This window comes from Pan paniscus, chromosome 20 (assembly GCF_029289425.2).
Source record: "Pan paniscus chromosome 20, NHGRI_mPanPan1-v2.0_pri, whole genome shotgun sequence".
In the NCBI taxonomy this organism is placed as follows: domain Eukaryota; kingdom Metazoa; phylum Chordata; class Mammalia; order Primates; family Hominidae; genus Pan; species Pan paniscus.
Genome location: NC_073269.2, coordinates 23,492,292 through 23,511,013, shown reverse-complemented (window position 1 = coordinate 23,511,013; position 18,722 = coordinate 23,492,292). Strand labels below are relative to the sequence as shown.

General features: G+C 54.3%; 1 protein-coding gene across 1 annotated transcript in view; it reads right to left on the bottom strand.

Annotated features, from left to right (window-relative positions):
• KLHL26 (kelch like family member 26) overlaps positions 1–14,349 on the bottom strand; it is a 33,735-nt gene extending 19,386 nt beyond the window's left edge. Inside the window, exon 1 of the mRNA XM_055102966.2 lies at positions 14,173–14,349. Within this exon, the coding sequence (XP_054958941.1) occupies positions 14,173–14,255 (83 nt within the window). The 5' untranslated portion in view covers positions 14,256–14,349. The remainder of the gene's footprint in view (positions 1–14,172) is intronic.
• Positions 14,350–18,722: the final 4,373 nt, after the last annotated feature.

Here is an 18,722-nt window from a genome sequence, read left to right as displayed (position 1 = left end):
TACTGGAGCCACCAGGATGAAGGGTCGCCTTCCCGGTGGTGTTGGCAGGCTAGTGGAGTGGCAAGGTGAGGTCCCCTTTCTACCAGGTGGGCAGCACCCAGACAAGAGGGATGGCAGAGCTGAAAGAAGGGAGCCACAGATTCCAGCCTTCAGACCTTGCACCCCAACGTACCTAAAACCGGGTGTCTCCTTGCACTTTTTAAAATGTGAACTTCGAGTCTTTAACTGATGGCAGTGTCTTGGGTTTCTGGCTCTCCCCACCAAGAGGGGCCTTGGATGTCAGGAGCCTCAGATCCATCCACGGCATTCCAGACGAGCCTCTGGAAAAACCACTGTGGCCTTAACACTTTTCCAGCTGCCGCCTCTCCCTGCAGTGCACACCAGCTTCCTACCGGGGCTGAGGGGTCAGGAAGCCCCGCTGAGGGCCATTCTGAGGGCGAGTGGGCGGCGGCCATCCCCAGCCGCAGCCCCGCCTGTCTGTGACGAGACAGACGGCTCCACTCCGTCCGCCACGACTCCCAGAAAAGGTCAGCAAGCTGCCCGCGCCCCTGACCAATGCGAAAGTTCAGCAACTCTAAATGCTAACAGACTGGAGGCGTGACTGAGGCTGGAACGGCAAAGGGGCCCGGTGCCATCAGCCTTGGCGAGGAAAACATCACCCGTCATCTGTGCAAGTGACTCACGTGGAGTATAAACATTTGTGCGCTCCTGACCCCCCGCTTCACACGACAGAGAGCCACGAGGACCCGAGGAGGGGGAGCCAGAGGAGAGACCTAGCGCAGCCCTCCTGGGACAGGACGGACTTCACCAAGGAGAACGCGTGCTTCCAACTCGAACTTCAGTCCTGGAAGTTTTTCAGATAGAGGATGACTTAGGCTGATGGCAACAGAGAGGGTGTCTTGGGGGTCCGTGGGGCTCCCCTACGTGTCTGTCATCTCACAGTCACCTTGACACTCCTTCCACCCCGCTCCGGGAAAATGTCCCGCTCTCAGACGATCTGGGTGATCACATGCCTCTCTGCTCTGCCTCCTTAGGCAGACTGCCTCAAATTCTAACATCCCGTGGAGAGCAGAACTCTCCGGATATCCAGCCCAGACCGCTCCCGCCCGGGTCCGTCTTTGACCCCTGTGGAATTTCACAGTTGTGGCGTCAGTAAACATCTTCGGCCTCGATCCTCGGGTGACCCCCCTCCAGGCCTTTACAAGCCTGAAGGTCCACCCCTCAAGATCTCCTCCAGGCCCAGCCTGTTCAATTCCGGAAGCCCTCGCCCTCGCAGGAAAGGTCTGTGATTCCCCCAAGGTGCTGGTTACTTCCTCCCAGATCACAATATTTTCAGTGTGCACCGTGGTGGTGCACACAGAGCGATCAGGCACTCCGCTGCGCAGTGAGGGGTCTGAAATCACGCTGGACATGCACCAAAATCCACTCTGCAGAGGAGGAATGCTAGGGAATTGCTGGCGCAGCCGTTGGAGACGAGTCCTGTGAATTCTGCGCGGCCCTCTCCGGAGAGACATGTGGAAGGGGCGGGGTGGGGGGCAGGAAGGGACTGGAGGCTGGGGTTAACAAGTGTTAAGAGAGCTGGTCCGCACAGCTGCAGAGCGGCTACCAGAGGAGGAGGGCGGGGCTGCCGGCAGCGGGAACCCAGCGGGCTTGGCCCCCACTTCCACTTCAGACAGCTGGACAGGGAGAGAGCGGCTGTCGTTTGCCGCCTTTGCTTTAACATGCAGGGCTGAGGTTTTGCTCACTCACTAAAGACAGCACATGCAAAACGGTATGGTGCCCTGGGCTCTGTAACAGGTAACAGGGCCGGTTTACTGACAACATGCCTGTGAATTTCTGCTTCTCCGCCCACACCCTGCTGGTTCAATGAAGTGAAGAGGAAGAGGCAGATGACCCTCGGCCAGCCTGGGCATGCAGAGCTATGCCAGGAGGCTTCCCCTCTGGTATGTGTCGAAGACTGTTCGGGGTGGGGTACTCACTGGATCTACACTCAAAAGCATCCATCCCGTGCCAGTAGCTGTGCCAGCGCCAGGACCACCACTGTAAAAAGATCTGATAAAGCCCTGCCCTTGGGGAACGTACATTCTACAGGGACATGGGTCCTCAAGCAGAGAATGTACCATGACGACAGGGCGAGCAGTGGCGCCACGGTGGACACAGTGGCCAGGCCCCGAGGAGACAACACTTGAGCCGTGCAAATCGCTGGGACAGGACATTCCAGTGAGCGTGCTTCAGAGCCCAGCAGAGCCGTCAGAGCTGCGGAAGCTCAGGGGCCCAGCAGGTCACATCAAGAAGTAGATTTTGTTCTGAGAGTGAGGGAGCCACTGGCAGGTGGCCGGCAGGGGAGTGAGGTGGTCTGATTCCTGCCTTAGGAGGGTCCCGCTGGCTGGAGTTGGGGATGATGCCCAGGAGGGGAAGAGCCAGGAGTGGCTCTGAGCTGGGATGGGGAGGAGAGAGCAGGAGGAGCTGGCTCCAGGCTGTGGCTCGAAGGTGGAACCCACAAGAGATGCTACCTGAGGACCTCCTGGGCAGCTGCAGCCAGACTGAGGCCTTCTCTCAGGAGGAGGGACATTCCCAGGACTGGGACCTGCTGGTGGGAAGACCTGAAGCCCTCAAGGACTGTGGGAGCTCCAAGTGGCATGAACCCTGAGCAAGGAGAGGCATGAAGGGCTTTTCTGGAACACAGGAAGGGCTGCGAATCCCCTAGGCCAGGTGGCGCCTCCAAGTCTGCTGCTTGTTGCAGGCAGTGCAGCCGCGCGGGACCAAGGACAACCCTGACCTTCAGCCTGCCCAGTGGGGAGGGCAGAAACTGGCCACCACTATCGGTCAGCACAAGCTCAACCTCCAGGCATCCCCAAGCCTGCGTGTGCCTCTCCATCCCTCCAGGGCCCACCTTGGCCGAGGGTCACTTGTCTCTTGCCAGAGGGATCCTTTCTTTTTTGAGACAGAGTCTCACTTTGTCGCCCAGGCTGGAGTGCAGTGGTGCAATCTTGGCTCCTGGGTTCAATCGACTCTCGTGCCTCAGCCTCCAGAGCAGCTGGGACTACAAGCACCCGCCACTGCGCCCAGCTAGTTTTGTGTATTTTTAGTAGAGACTGGATCTCACTATGTTGCCCAGGCTGGTCTCGAACTCCTGACCTCAAGTGATCTACCCGCCTTGGCCTCCCAATGTGCTGGGAATACAGGTGTGAGCCACCACACCCGGCCTACAGAGGGATCCTTTCAAAACAGGAGGCTGACTGATATGCCGCTCACCCAAACCCTGCCCTGGCCCCCTGGCCCAGCCAGCCCGGAAATGACCGCATGACGTTCTCTAACTCCTGCTGGCATGTATGCGCCCCATGGGCAGGGTCCATCTGTCCCATGGACCCTTCATGTCCAGCACCAGGCATGGGGTGGACACAGGAGACTGTGGCACCTGCACAAAGGCAGAGAAATGTGTCTAACAAATCCTGTCCACAGAGCAAAGAGCTGGGGATGCCGGGACACATGCTGCCCAGTCACCCCTTGCCTTCAGCAGATCCCACCCCCTTCTTCCAGGATCCAAGGCCCCAAGTCACTGAATTATTTCTATCTGTGTCCTTCCCCCTCATCCTCCTCTCTCCCTCCCCATTCTCCTGTTCTTTTTCTCCTCCTCTCTCTTTCCTCCTCCTCCTCTTCCTCCTCCTCTTCCTCCTCCTCTTTTTCTCCTCCTCCTCTTCCTCCTCCTCCCTCTCATCTCCTCCTCCTCTTCCTCCACTCTTCCTCCTCCTCCTCTCTTCCTCCTCCAGGGCCTCTTAACACCAAATCTAAAACATTCCCTAAAACCAAAGGGTAAGACACACACACACACACAAATATCAGAAAAAGGAAAAAACCAAAGGGCTGGAGTGAGGAGAAAGCCTCCCTTTTACAGTGTCTGAGGAGAGGTGGGTGAGATAAAAAGTAATCGCCGTGGGGGAGGTGGGATGACATTCGCAGGGGCTCCCTGGAGATGGTGCGATTATGGCGGAGGGTAATAAAGCCTTTCTCCCCGGTAACTACAGACAACGACAAGGAGGCCGTCCCGGGGGTCACAGCTACCAGGTGGAAACAGTCCAGCTGTGATGATCGCACTGCACGATTCAGGTTGAAGTGAGTGCTTTCAGAGCAATTCCACTCCCAGAGCTCTTGGGACCTGCCGACAAGGAGGGGAGGAGAGGGTGGCCTCCTTCCCAGAGAAGGGGCTCAGCTGAGGATCAGTGAGGGGCAGATCGAGTGGCCTGGATGTGGCTCGGCCTGTGGGCCAGTGCCCTTCTTGGGCTGGCCCAGTTCCACCTGCCCCCATCCCTGCTGAGACGCACCACCCCCCCCACCGCCCCTGCCCCCGCCCTGCCGAGCTCCTGCTCCCAGGCCTGCTCCTGGCCGAACCTGCCCTCTCCAGCTCACGCTGGACGTGCTCTACTCTCTCGCTGCCCCTGCTGCTGTCCCTCTTATGGCCCAAGTCATGGCACTACTGTCTTCCCAATGGCTCAAGTTCACCCTCTCCTTTCCCTGCCTGACACACGCACGCCACATCAAGGCTTGCTGGCATTGACGATCCCCTCAAGGCCCATGCGAGCATGGCGGGCAGAAGGATGGCAGTGTCCCCATCATGGGCGTCCGCACTGCCACAGTAACACTGATGAGGTACATGTGACCTCTCCCCACTCGTTTCCTCCCAGACACCCCCCACCTGGTGGGCCTGGAGCCCCATTTCCCAGATGAGGAATCTGTCACAGCCACAACCCATAAAGAGGGAGCCACAGTCACCCATGGGTATGATGAGACACCTCATGCCGCCATATCTGACCACATTTTCCAGGAGAAGGACTTGAGTCCACGTCTTGGAAGGGTCAAAATCCTCCTTCTGAAAGGGGCATGAGGCCGGGCGCACTGGCTCATGCCTGTAATCCCAGCACTTGGGGAGGCCAAGGCAGGTGGATCACCTGAGGTCAGGAGTTCAAGACCAGCCTGGCCAACATGATGAAACCCCATCTCTCCTAAAAATACAAAAACTAGCCAGGCATGGTAGTGGGCGCCTGTAGTCCCAGCTACTTGGGAGGCTGAGGCAGGAGAATCACTTGAACCCAGAAGGCGGAGGTTGCAGTGAGCCAAAATCATGCCACTGCACTCCAGCCTGAGCTCAGAGTGACGTCAAAAAAAATTAATAATAATAAAAAAGAAAGGGGCAAGAGGCCAAAGGAATGAGAACTTCCCCAAAGTAGCAAGAACCTCCTTGGAAAGCCACCTCTTCCCCTAAGTCTTCCTAGCAGGAGCTGGGGGGCTGGACCCTTCCAAGGCCTCTGGGCTTGGTGGAGATGATCTAGATTGTGGAGAAAGCTTCAACAGGCAAAGGCCACCCAGCCAGACTGACTGTGACAAACCCACCGGGCGCAGCGTCTCGGCCACAACTTTCCATGCAAACACTTTCAGCAGGCAGCAAAGCCCCTGGGCACAACGTCCCAGCCATCACTTCTTTTTTTTTTTTTTTTTGATACAGAGTCTCACTCTGTCACTCAAGCTGGAGTGCAGTGGCACGATCTCGGCTCATTGCAACCTCCTCCTCCCAGGTTCAAGCGATTCTCCTGCCTCAACCTCCAGAATTGCTGGGATTAACGACGCCCACCACCACACCTGACAAATTTTTGTATTTTTAGTAGAGAGGGGGTTTCACTATGTTGGCCAGGCTGGGCTCAAACTCCGGACCTTGTAATCTGCCTGCCTTGGGCTCCCAAAGTGCTGGGATTACAGGAGTGAGCCAAAGCACCCAGCCTAGCCACCACTTCTTATGCAAATGCCTGAAGCTGGCACATCCCTCACCCAGATCCCCCCACCTCACCCCCAGGAACAGCATGACTCAGTGAGCCTGGGCCCTACCCAGGCGTCTCCAGGGAGCGTGGGCCAAAAAGCGTGGATGCCAAAGGCCCATGTCGGAGAGGCTGCAAGGCCAGAAGGTTCCTCCAAAACTCTGCCGGTCAGGCACCTCACAGTGACAGAATTTTAGCTGGGGAGGTGCGACTCCCCAGAGGGTTTGCCTCCCCTTGCAACACCCCAAGTGGCCCAAGCCTCCTTTCCCTCCAAGGAGTCTAGACCCCACGGCCCGAGCTGGGAGGAGGCCAGCTGGTGAACAAGTGTCCTTTGTGCTTGCAGCAAGGACCCCACCTCCTCTCCGCACACCCCAGCCAGGGCAGCCCCACTCTGTCCATCCCTGAGGTTCGGCTCAGTCATTAATGACCATCTCTACTAGGCAACGGGTTTTTTGTTGATCCCTCGAGATAGGAAGGAAGGAGAATAAGCTTTTCTCTTTCTTTTTTCCCCCTTGGTTGCAGAAGACAGAAGTTGGAACAAACAAGTTATATAACGTTGGGGGCGGTCGGGGGTTGGGGAGCGCAGTCCCTCCTGGGGACAGTTTCTTGAGTTGTGGTACCGCTGGAAGGGCCAGGGGGAAGACAGGAACTGCCCCCGCCCCTGGCCAAAAGACAAAACCTTCGTGGGACAAAAAGGCAGATGCGGGCGTTGCCTGGCAGGCTAGAAAGGCAGCTAGAGACTAAGGCCAGCCCCCACTGCCCCCCAGCAGCCCCACAAGCCTCACTGGAAAGGCAAAAGATCGACCTGATCCCATAGAAGGGAATTCCCACCTGCCAGACTGCAAGCCTCAGAGAGCAATAAGCTTTTGCACACCCCCATCCCTCCCTTCCTCCCTCTCAGCCACGTCTCTGGGACACTTCCTCCTTCTGTGTCATTCATGTTCCAGGCACACAAGAGGGCACAAGAGAGACAGGCTTTCCAACCTCAAGGCACCAGAGAAACACAACAAATAACGTTAGGTGGTGACCAGCATGATCAAGAATATACAACAAGCATGTGCCCCAGCAATTCCGCTCCTAGATGTGTACCCCAAAGGACTGAACATGAGTGTTTAGACAAAAATGTGTACACTCATGTTCATAGCAGCATGATTCATAATAGCCAAAAGGTGGAACCAATCTAAGTGTCCATCAACAGATGAATGGATGATGTGGTGCATCCACACAGTGGAATATTACTCAGCCATAAAAAGGAATGAAGTGCTGATTTAGGCTACAACATGCATGACCCCCAAAGCATCATGCTGAGTGAAAGAAGCCAGACTCAAAAGGCCACATAGTGCATGATTCTACCTATAAAACTTGAAAACGGATAGAGACAGACTGCAGATTGGTGATTGTCAGGGGCTGGGCAATGGAGAATAGGGGGTTAGCGCTAATGAAGATGGGGTCACCTTTTGCGGGGACAAAGATGTTTTGGAACTGGATGGCAGTGATGGTTGCACAATTCTGTGAATGTACTAAATGCCACTGAATTGTTCACTTAAAGTGGGTGAATTTTGTGTTACATATATCGTACCTCAAAAACAAAAAACAAAAATACAGGTTGGGCATAGTGGTTCATGCTTGTAATCCCAGCACTTTGGGAGGCTATGGCAGGAAGATCACTTGAGCCCAGGAGTTCAAGACCAGCCTGGGCAACATAATCAGACCCCATCTTGGCCAGACACAGTGGCTCATGCCTGTAATCACAGCACTTTAGGAGGCCAAGGTGGGAGGATAACCTGAGGTCAGGAGTTCGAGACCAGCCTGACCAACATGGAGAAACCACATCTCTACTAAAAATACAAAATTAGCCAGGCATGGTGGCACATGTCTGTAATCTCAGCTACTCGGGAGGCTGAGGCAGGAGAATCGCTTGAACCCGGGAGGCGGATGTTTTGGTGAACCGAGATCATGCCATTGCACTATAGCCTGGACAACAAGAGCAAAACTCTATCTCAAAAAATAATAATAATAAGACCCCATCTCTATAAAATAATATATATATTTTTTAAGACAGTCTGGTTCTCTCGCCCAGGTGGGAGTGCAGTGGAGCGATCTCAGCTCACTGCAACCTCTGCCTCCCGGGTTCAAGTGATTCTCTTGCCTCAGCCTCCCGAGTAGCTGGGATTACAGGCACGTGCCACCAATCCTGGCTAATTTTTGTATTTTTAGTAGAGAAGCGGTTTCACCATGTTCGCTAGGCTGGTCTCAAACTCCTGACCTCAAGTGATCTGCCCACCTCGGCCTCCCAAAGTCCTAGAATTACAGGCATGAGCCACCGCGCCCGGCCCAAAACAATTTTTAAAAATTAGTCAGGTGTGGGCTAGGCACAGTGGCTCACGCCTGTAATCCCAACACTTTGGGAGGCCAAGGCAGGTGGATCACGAGGTCAGGAGATCAAGACCACCCTGGCCAACATGGTGAAACCCTGTCTCTACTAAAAATACAAAAATTAGTCGGGCGTGGTGGCGTGCACTGGTAGTCCCAGCTACTCAGGAGGCTGAGGCAGGAGAATCGCTTAAACCCAGGAGGTGGAGGTTGCAGTGAGTCCAGATTGTGCCACTGCACTCTAGCCTGGGCGACAGAACGAGACAGTGTCTCAAAAAAAAAAAAAAAAAAATTAGGTGTGTTAGTAGATGCCTGTAGTCCCAGCTACTCGGGAGGCTGAAGCAGAAGGATAGCTTGAGCCCAGGAGGTCAAGAAGGCTGCAGGTAGCTACGACACTGCATGCCAGCATGGGCGACAGAGTGAGACTCTTCCTCAAACCAAACCAAACAAACAAACAAAAAACCACAAGCCGGGCGCGGTGGCTCACGCCTATAATCCCAGCACTTTGGGAGGCCCAGGCGGGCAGATCACCTGAGGTCAGGAGTTCCAGACCAGCCTGGCCAACATGGAGAAACCCCATCTCTACTAAAAATACAAAATTAGCCGGGCTTGGTGGCAGGCGCCCGTAATCCCAGCTACTCGGGAGGCTGAGGTAAGAGAATCAGTTGCTTGAGCCCGGGAGGTGGAGGTTGCAGTGACCGTGCCACTGCACTCCGGCCTGGGCAACAAAAGCGAAACTCCATCTCAAACACACACACACACACACACACACACACACACACACACACACACACTAGGTGACTAGCAAAAGTGTCCTGGGGACTACTTGAGCTTGCATGGTCAGGCAGGTGGCTCTGAGGGGCCAGAACCTTGGAGAGTGGAAGGATGCAGAGGAAGGAGGCGTGGGCAGGTTGAGGCGAGGAGGTGGGTCGTGCACCAGGCCTGGCTGTCCCATTTGCAATAAATGAAGGAACAGACGAACAATGCTACAAAGACTCAATGTCTCAAAATGACTTTTGGGAGAATGTCTTGTACCAATCTCCCTCAAAACATGATCCATTTTCTGCATGCTCCATCTTGCCACATTAGGGGTTCTCCCCACACTAGCACCTGAGGCATGAGACGCCCCTATCAGTTGCTCCAAACAGTGATTTTTCACTAGGATGGAGGATAGGGGAGAATGACAAAGATGTCTTTTAAGAAAGAGGGCCGGGCATGGTGGCTCACGCCGTAATCCCAGCACTTTGGGAGGCTGAGGCGGGCAGATCACAAGGTCAAGAGATCGAGACCAGCCTGACCAACATGGAGAAACCCCCTCTACTAAAAATACAAAAATTAGCCGGGTGTGGTGGCACACGCCTGTAATCCCAGCTACTCGGGAGGCTGGGGCAGGAGAATTGCTTGAACCTGGGAGGCAGAGGTTGCAGTGAGCCAAGATCACGCCATTGCACTCTAGCCTGGGCAACAGAGCAAGCCTCCATCTCAAAAAAAAAAAGAAAAAAGAAAAAGAGCCGGGTGTGGTGGCTCATGCCTCTAATCCCAGCACTTTGGGAGCCTGAGGCAGGCAGATCACCTGAGGTCAGGAGTTTGAGACCAGTCTAGCCAACATGGTGAAACCCCGTCTCTACTAAAAATACAAAAATTAGCCGGGTGTGGTAGCATGCACCTGTAATCCCAGCTACTCGGGAGGCTGAGACATGAAAATCGCTTGAACCCAAGAGGTGGAGGTTACAATGAGCTAGGATCGCACCACTGCACTCCAGCCTGGGCAACAAAGCGAGACTCAGTCTTAAAAAAAAAAAAAAAAAAGGCAACCCAACTTAAAAATGGCCCAAACATTTGAAAAGACACTTTACCAAAGAGATGAATAGCTAAGAAGCTCATGAAAAACTGTCCAACATCATTAGTTATTAGAGAAATGCAAATTAAAACCAAAATAAGACTGGGAACAGTGGTGTGCACACCTGTAATCCCACTTATTCCAGAGGCTGAGGCCCGAAGATTGCTTGAACCCAGGAGTTCCAGGGTGCAGTGAGCTAGGATCGCACCATCACACTCCAGCCTGGGCGACAGAGTGAGACCTCATCTCACAAATAAATAAATAAATAAAAACACCAAATGAAGACACCAGCACACACCTATAAGAATGGCTAAAACTAAGGACTGGCCATACCAGGTGTTAGTGAGGATGAGGAGGAGCTGGAACTCTTGAACATTGCTGGTGGGGATGCAAAATGGTACAGCCACTTTGGGAACAAGCTTGGCAGTTTCCTAAAAATTAAAACATGGCCAGTCTCGGTGGCTCACACCTGTAATCCTAGCACTTTGGGAGGCCGAAGCGGGCGGATCCCCTGAGGTCAGGAGTTCAAGACCAGTCTGGCCAACATGGCAAAACTCCGTCTCTACTAAAAATACAAAAATTAGCTGGGTGTGGTGGTGCATCCTTACAATCCCAGCTACTCAGGAGGCTGAAGCAGGAGAATCACTTGAACCCAGGAGGCAGAGGTTGCAGTGAACAACTGCTGGGCAACAGAGAGAGACTCCATCTCAAAAAAAAAAAAAAAAATTAAAACATAGCCAGGCGTAGTGGCTCACACCTGTAATCGCAGCACTTTGGGAGGCCGAGGTGGGAAGATTGCTTGAGCCCAGGAATTCAAGACCAGCCTGGGCAACATGGCAAGACTTTGTCTCAACAAAAGCACAGAAAAAATAGCTGGGTGTGGTGGCATATGCCCTTGTAGTACCTACCAGCTACTTGGAAGGCTGAGGTGGGAGGATCACCTGAGCCCAAGGAGGTAGAGGCTACAGTAAGCCGTGATTGCACCACTGCACTTCGGCCTGGGCAACAGAGTGAGACCCTGTTTCAAAAAAAAAATATTTAAACACATCTACCATATGAACTAGTCATTCTACTCTTAAGTATTTACCCAAGAGGATGAAAATATACGTCCACACAGAGACACATATCCAGATGTTCACAGCAACTTTATTTGCAGTTGTCAAAATGGAAACAACCCAACAGTCCATCAACCAGTTAATGGATAAACAAACTGTGTCCGTCCATACGAGATTGTATGGACGGACACAGTTTGTTTATTTTCACTCCACAGTGAAAAAGAACAAATTTCTGATACAACAACACAGATGAACTTCAAAAACATTATGTTAAGGAAAGAAACCAGACGTAAAGGCCACATGTCTGATTCCATTCTTATGAAATTTCTAGAAAAGGCAAAGCTACAGAGAGTGAAAGCAGATCAGGATGTCCCCGGGGCTGTATGTTGGTGGAGCAGGGTTAATTGCAGACGAGCTTGGGGGAACTCTTTGGGGTGATGGAAGCATTCCAAAAAACTGGATTGTGGTGAAGGATGCACAACTCAGTAAATGTACTGAAACTTAATGACCTGGGTTGAGCACAGTGGTTCACACCTGTAATCCCAGCACTTGGGGAGGCTGAAGCGGGCAGATCACTTGAGGTCAGCAGTTCAAGATCACCCTGGCCAACATGGCAAAACCCCGTCTCTACTAAAAATACAAAAATTAGCTGGGCATGGTAGCATGCACCTGTGGTCTCAGCTACTCGGGAGGCTGAGGCAGGAGAATTGCTTGAACCCAGGAGGCAAAGGTTGCAGTGAGCCGAGATCACACTACTGCACTCCAGCCTGGGCAACAGAGTAACTCTATCTCAAAAAAAAAAAAAAAAAAACTTAATGATAAATTAAAATGAGTGAATTGGCTGGGTGCAGTAGTTCACGCCTGTAATCCCAGCACTTTGGGAGGCCGAGGCGGGTGGATCACCTGAGCTCAGGAGTGCCAGACCTGCCTGGCCAACAGTGAAACCCTGTCTCTACTTAAAAAATACAAAAATTAGCCAGGCATGGTGGCGGGCACCTGTAGTTCCAGCTACTCAGGAGGCTGAGGCAGGAGAATCCCTTGAACCTGGAAGGCAGAGGTTGCAGTGAGCCGAGATTGCGCCACTGCACTCCAGCCTGGGTGACAGAGCGAGATTCTGTCTCAAAAAATAAATAAATAAATAAAAACAAAATGAGTGAATTGTATGCCATGCAATTAATTATATCTTGATAAAGCTGTTTATAAAAAAAGAGCCATGCCCAGCATGGTGGCTCACATCTGTAATCTCAGCACTTAGTGAGGGGTGAGGCAAGAAGATTGCTTGAGCCCAGGAGTTTGAGACCAGCCTGGCAACAGAGCAAGACCCGGTCTTTACAAAAAATTTAAAAATTAGCCAAGTGTGGTGGTGCACACCTGTAGTCCCAGCTACTCAGGAGGCTGAGGTGGGAGGATCACTTGAGTCCAGGAGTTTGAGGCTGCGGTGAGCCTGGGTGGCGTCACTGCACTCCAGCCTAGATACCTGGGTGACAGAGCGAGACGGGATTTCAAAAAAATAAAAATAAAAAAAGCCCTAGCCCCAGGTTATCCCACTCCAGTGCCCAAGGCAGGGACCTGGGGTTCACTGTCCCTCTTCCCTGTCCCTTACTTGCCAACTCATACCCAATTTTCAAGCCCTGGCCACTCCCTGAATATCTCTGAAAATCCTCTGACATCTCCTGGCTCCCTACTGCAGGACAATCTTGCCCCACACCTACCCCAGGAGGCTGGTCACCCCTCTGGACACACACCTCCTGGGTTCCCCATGGCCCCTCTGGCAGACCAGATTCAATGCCCACAGACCTAAGTCTCAAGGTGCCACTCAGCATCCTCAGGAACAGGCAGGGCCTTTGCCTCCTCTGTGCCCTGGCCCAGCCATCCCTCCTCCCTTCCCCACCCATCCCATGCGTGTTCCATTCAGTACCAAATCACACAGCCAGGCCATCAGGCCATTCCCTCCAACAATCAGCCCACAGGTCCAAAACTCCACAGCACGTAAGTATCAAACAACTTCATCATTTATCATGTTGCCTGAAATTACTGGCTCCTGGAAGCTCACCAGCAAGAAAAAGCCTGAATTTCCTCCTTGGCCTGACCTGGGTGGTGGGCTAGAGGAGGAGCTGGGGTGGGAGGGTCTGGCTTTGCCCAATAGGAAAAGAGCAGGAGATCACACTCCTAAGGCAGGTGTTCTTTCCCTCTGACAATCCAATACAATGCATGCACACACATATCATTAGTTATTGATGATAACTAATTGTCATGCAAACCTGGACGTTCAAGCAATCCATGTCAGGACTGGGCCATGGGGAAAGGGGGCCTCCCTCTGACCAAAGGGGTGAATTCTGTCCCCTTGTCTGAGGGCAAGACCTTTCTGTAAGTCCTTTAGCCTGTTGGGGATGTGGATTTGGACCCCATGGGGATGGAAGGGAGGAGCCCCAAAGAAGAACCCTCTGTATGTTCTTTATAAACCCCCTGGAGTTCTCTCACCCCCCTCAGGTTCCCTAGACCCACCCCAGCCCCTCAGGGGCCCTGGCACCCCCAGGCCCCCTCAGCCTCCCCATCTCAGACTCCCAGATTCACCTAAGTCCCCCACCCAGGGCCTCCCACAGTCTCCACTCCTTCCAGGGCCCCTCAGCACGCTCTCAGGACCACCTTTAGCCACCTTGGGGCCCTTCAGCACCTCCCAGGATGCCTTGGGCCTTAGCCCCTTCCTCAGAGCCCCCAAGACACCTCACCACCCTCAGACTGGCCATGGCCCCTGCTCAGGCCCTCTCTGCTGCCCAGGCCCTTTGGCATCCCCAGTTGCCCCACGGCCCACCACAGTCAGGAGCCCCTCGGTTTCCCTTCAGAACCCCAGGATTCTCAGGTCCCTAGGGCCGCCTGCAGACGCCTCGAGGTCCTGGGGCACCCAGCCCCCCTCCAGCCACCCCTCAGTAGCCCTCGGCTCCTCCAGTACCCCACGGCCCCGTAAAGTCCAAATTCTCAGCGAAAGACCCTCGAGCCGTGCCAGGCCTCCCCTCAACCCCTCAGGACGCCCAAGACTGCCCACAGGTGCCCTGGGCTCCAAGACAGGTGCAGGTCTATCCTGCGGGCCGGGTCTCACCTGTTCGGGCGCTCGGGGCCCGGGCCCGCGCCGAAAGCGCCGCCGCCACCAGCACCACCGCTGCTACCGCCGGACTCCGCCATCTTCCCCCCGCCGTCGCGCGTTCGAGTGACGGGAGCCGCGCGCGCAGGCCCGGGAAACCGAGACGCGGGGGGCGGGGCGGGGCCAGGTCTGCGGAGGGGCGGGGCCGGGACCAGAAACCAAGGATTGGGGCGGGCCCGGAATCGGAGGGGCGTGGTCTACGGAGGGCCAGGGCGGGTCTGGGATAAAGGGAGGGGCCTGCTATGCAGAGAGGTGGGTCCAGGGCGGGGCCTGGGCTAGGGGTGCCGGATTGGGGCGGGACCCTGGCGTGAGGGGCGGAACCAAGTCTGAAAGTGACGCGGTTCTGGGCTGAGAGGGCGTACTGTCTGTGGATAGGTGGGGACGGGGCGGAGCAGGACAAGTAGGCGTAGGATGGGGTTGGTCCCTGGGCTGAGGAGTGGGGCGGGGTCTGAAGAAGGGGCAGGCCCAGGGCAAGAGGAGGAGGGACAAGGGTCCGGCCTGCGGAGGAGGCGGGGCGCAGGATAAAGGGCGGGGCCAGGTGTGAGAAGGGACAAGGTGGAGGTTAGGAATGCGGTGGGGGGTGGTCGGGGAGGTAGAAAGGAGAAGATGGGTCTGAGGTTGGGCGGGTCTGGGCAGGACAGGGGAGGAATCTGGGTATGGGTGTGGTCAAGCGAAGAGAGGGCCTGGTCTGAGGAAGGGCGGGGCCTGGGCGAGGGGTGGAGTCTGGTTGGAAGGAGGGCGGGGAAGATCAGGGGTGTGTGCGTGGAGGGGGCGAGGGATTGGCGGGGCCGGGGGGCGGAGCCTCATCTGATGGGGGTGGGGCCGGGCTAAGTGAGCGGCGGATCTGAGGAGGGGCGGGGCACATGCAGGTGTTAAGGAGTGTCTGTGAGTGCCCTGGGGCGCTGGCAGGCGTGCCCCAGGCGTTGGCTGGGCGTGGTTATACTTTGGAGCCACAGGGAAGTGAGTTACAGGTAGGGTGGGAGGGAGGGTGAGATGGAGCATGGAGAAATGGGTCTCTAAGCTCTGAGAACCACACCCTCCCTCTCCCCACCCTGCACACCCCGACTCCAGTCTTACCTCCTTCCCAGGCCTCTCTCAGGGGCGAAACTCACCCATGCCCAGGCCTCAGACTTCCAGCCCCTCATGGTTCCCCACCCTCCCCTGACATACCCTCTTCAGAGCCTCCACCCTGAGACCCCAATCATCTGGCCTTAGGTTCCCACCACCTGCTTCATACACCAATTCTGGTTTCTCATACTCTAAAACCCTGCACATCCAATTATCTCCCATTCTCTACTCAAATCTCATCTCCCACTCCCCCAAATCCCTGCCCACAGATCCTTCAAACCTTACACTCCTAAAGTCCATTCCACCGGACCCAACACCCTCAGATCCCCAAGCACCAGCCCTCCCAACACACTGACCCTCAGCCAGGGCTCAAAGTCCTGCATCTATAGGCGTCTATAAAGCATCTAGACCTTTTGGGGGCACCCCTCACCCCCCATCTCTGGTAAGCTCCAGGCTCCCAGGATCCCCTCTGTAGCTTGGAGCTCATTTATTCTTTTAACCTCCAAGTCAGAAAACTCTGACTTGTGCAGTCTTGGGCAGAAAGCAGTGATCCAGAAGGAGCTCAAAGCCTTCTTTCCCGTCAGTGCTGGAAGAAGGAGGTGGCTATGGGGCTGGAGACCCCATAGGAGGAAGGAAGGGGCCTGCTTGAGTGGACTCCTGCAGGTTGGACCACACTCAACCAGCATCTCCAACAGAGGGCCTGATACAACAATACGTGCTCAATCGTTACACAAAATGCTCTCAGATGACCCTGTGCAAGCTGACAGATACCAAGTGCTGAAGGGAACTGCTGGCATCTCCAATACACAGTAAGCACTCTGCAAATGTTGAATGCACGCGTGCATGAACAGCTCACGTTCCGGCAAGCTCTGCACACACACACACACACCCTTGCCTGCCCTAAGTCAGCACCGCCCCAGGAGTCTTTGTTCCAGACGAACCACATGCAGGCATCAAACCTCACTCAGCAGCGACCTACAGCTGACACACCCGCCACAAATAACATCTGAAATCAATGGTGTCCATATGCACGCACACTTCATAAACATCCAGATTTGACCCATATGTCAGACACACAAGACACACAGCTGAAGATAAGAAAGAAGAGGTTCTCTGGGCTCCTGGCTGTGCACACACACATAGTGTGCTGTAGACTCGCTGCACTTTGGACACACTGTGTGATCTGTCCTCCACGATCACATAGCACAGGGCAGCCAGTGCAATGTCCCTGGGGCAGGAGCATGCCTAGAGAGTGGCCTGGCAGAGAAAAATTAGGAAGAGGGAGAGGAGAGGGGAGGAGAATGGGTGGGAGGCAACAGGAGGTGCTTCAGGTCACAGAGGGCTTTGGGGATCATTTTTGGGGTCCTCTGCATGAAATGAGAAGGGAGAGGGGGCTTGTAAGCAGTGGCAATGTAATTGACACTGGGTTTTTGTTTTGTTTTGTTTTGTTTTGTTTTTGAGACGGAGTCTTGCTCTGTGGCCCACCCTGGAGTGCAGTGGTGTGATCTCAGCTCACTGCAACCTCCGCCTCCTGGATTCAAGTCATTCTCCTGCCTCAGCCTCCCGAGTAGCTGGGACTACAGGCATGTACCACATGCCTGGCTAATTTTTTTTTTTTTTTTTTTGAGATGGAGTCTCACTCTGTCGCCCAGGCTGGAGTGCCATGGCACAATCTCAGCTCACTGCAATCTTCACCTCCCAGGTTCAAGTGATTCTCCTGCCTCAGCCTCCCGAGTAGCTGGGACTACAGGCATGCGCCACCATGCCCAGCCAATTTTTGTATTTTTAGTTGAGATGGTTTCACCATGTTGGACAGGCTGGTCTCAAACTCCTGACCTCAAGTGATCCACCTGCCTTGGCCTCCCAAAGTGCTGGGATTACAGGAGTGAACCACTGCACCCAGCATAATTTTTGTATTTTTATTAGAGACGGGGTTTCACCATGTTGGCCAGGCTGGTCTCAAACTCCTGACCTCAAGTGATCTGCCCGCCTCAGCCTCCCAAAGTGCCAGGATTATAGCGTGAACCACTGCACCCAGCTGACATTGGTTTTAACAGTGTCAGTTTAACAGTGTTACAGTGTCTGACTGTTCAACAGTGTCTGACAACTGGGGGACAATATCTTGAATTTGGGACATGAGTCAGGAGGCATATAATCCAGGGAAAAATGGGTAGGGCTCATCCCAGGGTGACAGACATGGAGGGGTGGGAGGTAGTCCTAGTTGAGATGCACTTTGCAGGTGGGACCAAAAAGAGATGGAACAGATGGGATGTCGAGTGAGGCAGAGTGAGGCCAGTGACGTCTGCCAGAGCTGTTGGCCTGAGCTCTAGTGGCCACTATCACTGGCATGGAGCAGAGACAAGTGGAGGACCTGGAGGGCCCACGCCAGTGACTGCACACGCCTCATCCAGTAATGATGACCTGTGGTCTGGCAGAGCCGGCAGGCAGGGACATAGCAGGCAGCATCCACGGGCCTGGCCACCATCTGGCCCACAGCTGGCACGGCTCTCCTAGAGGCAGGGGCCGCGCCACCTGCTCTCCCACTTCAGACCAGCTGCAGGGCTCACACCCTCAGGTCAGAGCTTGGAGGCCTCCCTTACAATCCCCAGGTGTTATGGAGAAGGAAAGTGAAGCCTTGGGGGAGGGCTTCATGTTCCTGTGGTTTTAGGCTGGGGACAGTGTCTGCCCCATCAGGCGGTCACCACGGAGTGGTCCTGGGGCAAGCTCAAGGTCCCCCGACACCAACTCCCTGTCCTCAGTCCTGTTTGATTTTTCTCCTATCTAACAAACTCTGTGTTTTACCTTTTTTTTTTTTTTTTTTGAGACAGAGTCTCGCTCTGTCGCCAGGCTGGAGTGTAATGGCACAATCTCGGCTCACTGCAACCTCCGCCTCCGAGGTTCAAGCAATTCTCCTGCCTCAGCCTCCCAAGTAGCCGGGATTACAGGCATGCACTACCACGCCTGGCTAATTTTTGTATTTTTAGTAGAGACAGGGTTTCACCATGTTGGCCAGGCTGGTCTTGGATTCCTGACTCAGACGATTCACCCACCTCAGCCTCCCAAAGTGTTGGGATTACAGGCGTGAGCCACTGCGCCTGGCCCTAAATTTTTTTTAATGGAGGCGGCACATCCTTTCAGGATCATGAGTGGGGCTTGCTGACAAACACCATGATCTCTCTCTGTTACCCCAGCCAGCAGCCTCCCGCACCTCCTTGAAGTCATGTCTGCACTGGCCCCACCTTCTTTTTTTATGTTTTATTTATTTATTTAAATTTTTGTTGTTGTTTTTGTTTTGTTTTGTTTTTTTGAGACAGTCTCACTCTGTCGCCCAGGCTGGAGTGCAGTGGCGCAATCTCATATCACTGCAACCTCCACCTCCCGGGTTCAAGCGATTCTCCTGCCTCACCCTCCCAAGTCGCTGGAATTACAGTTGCCCACCG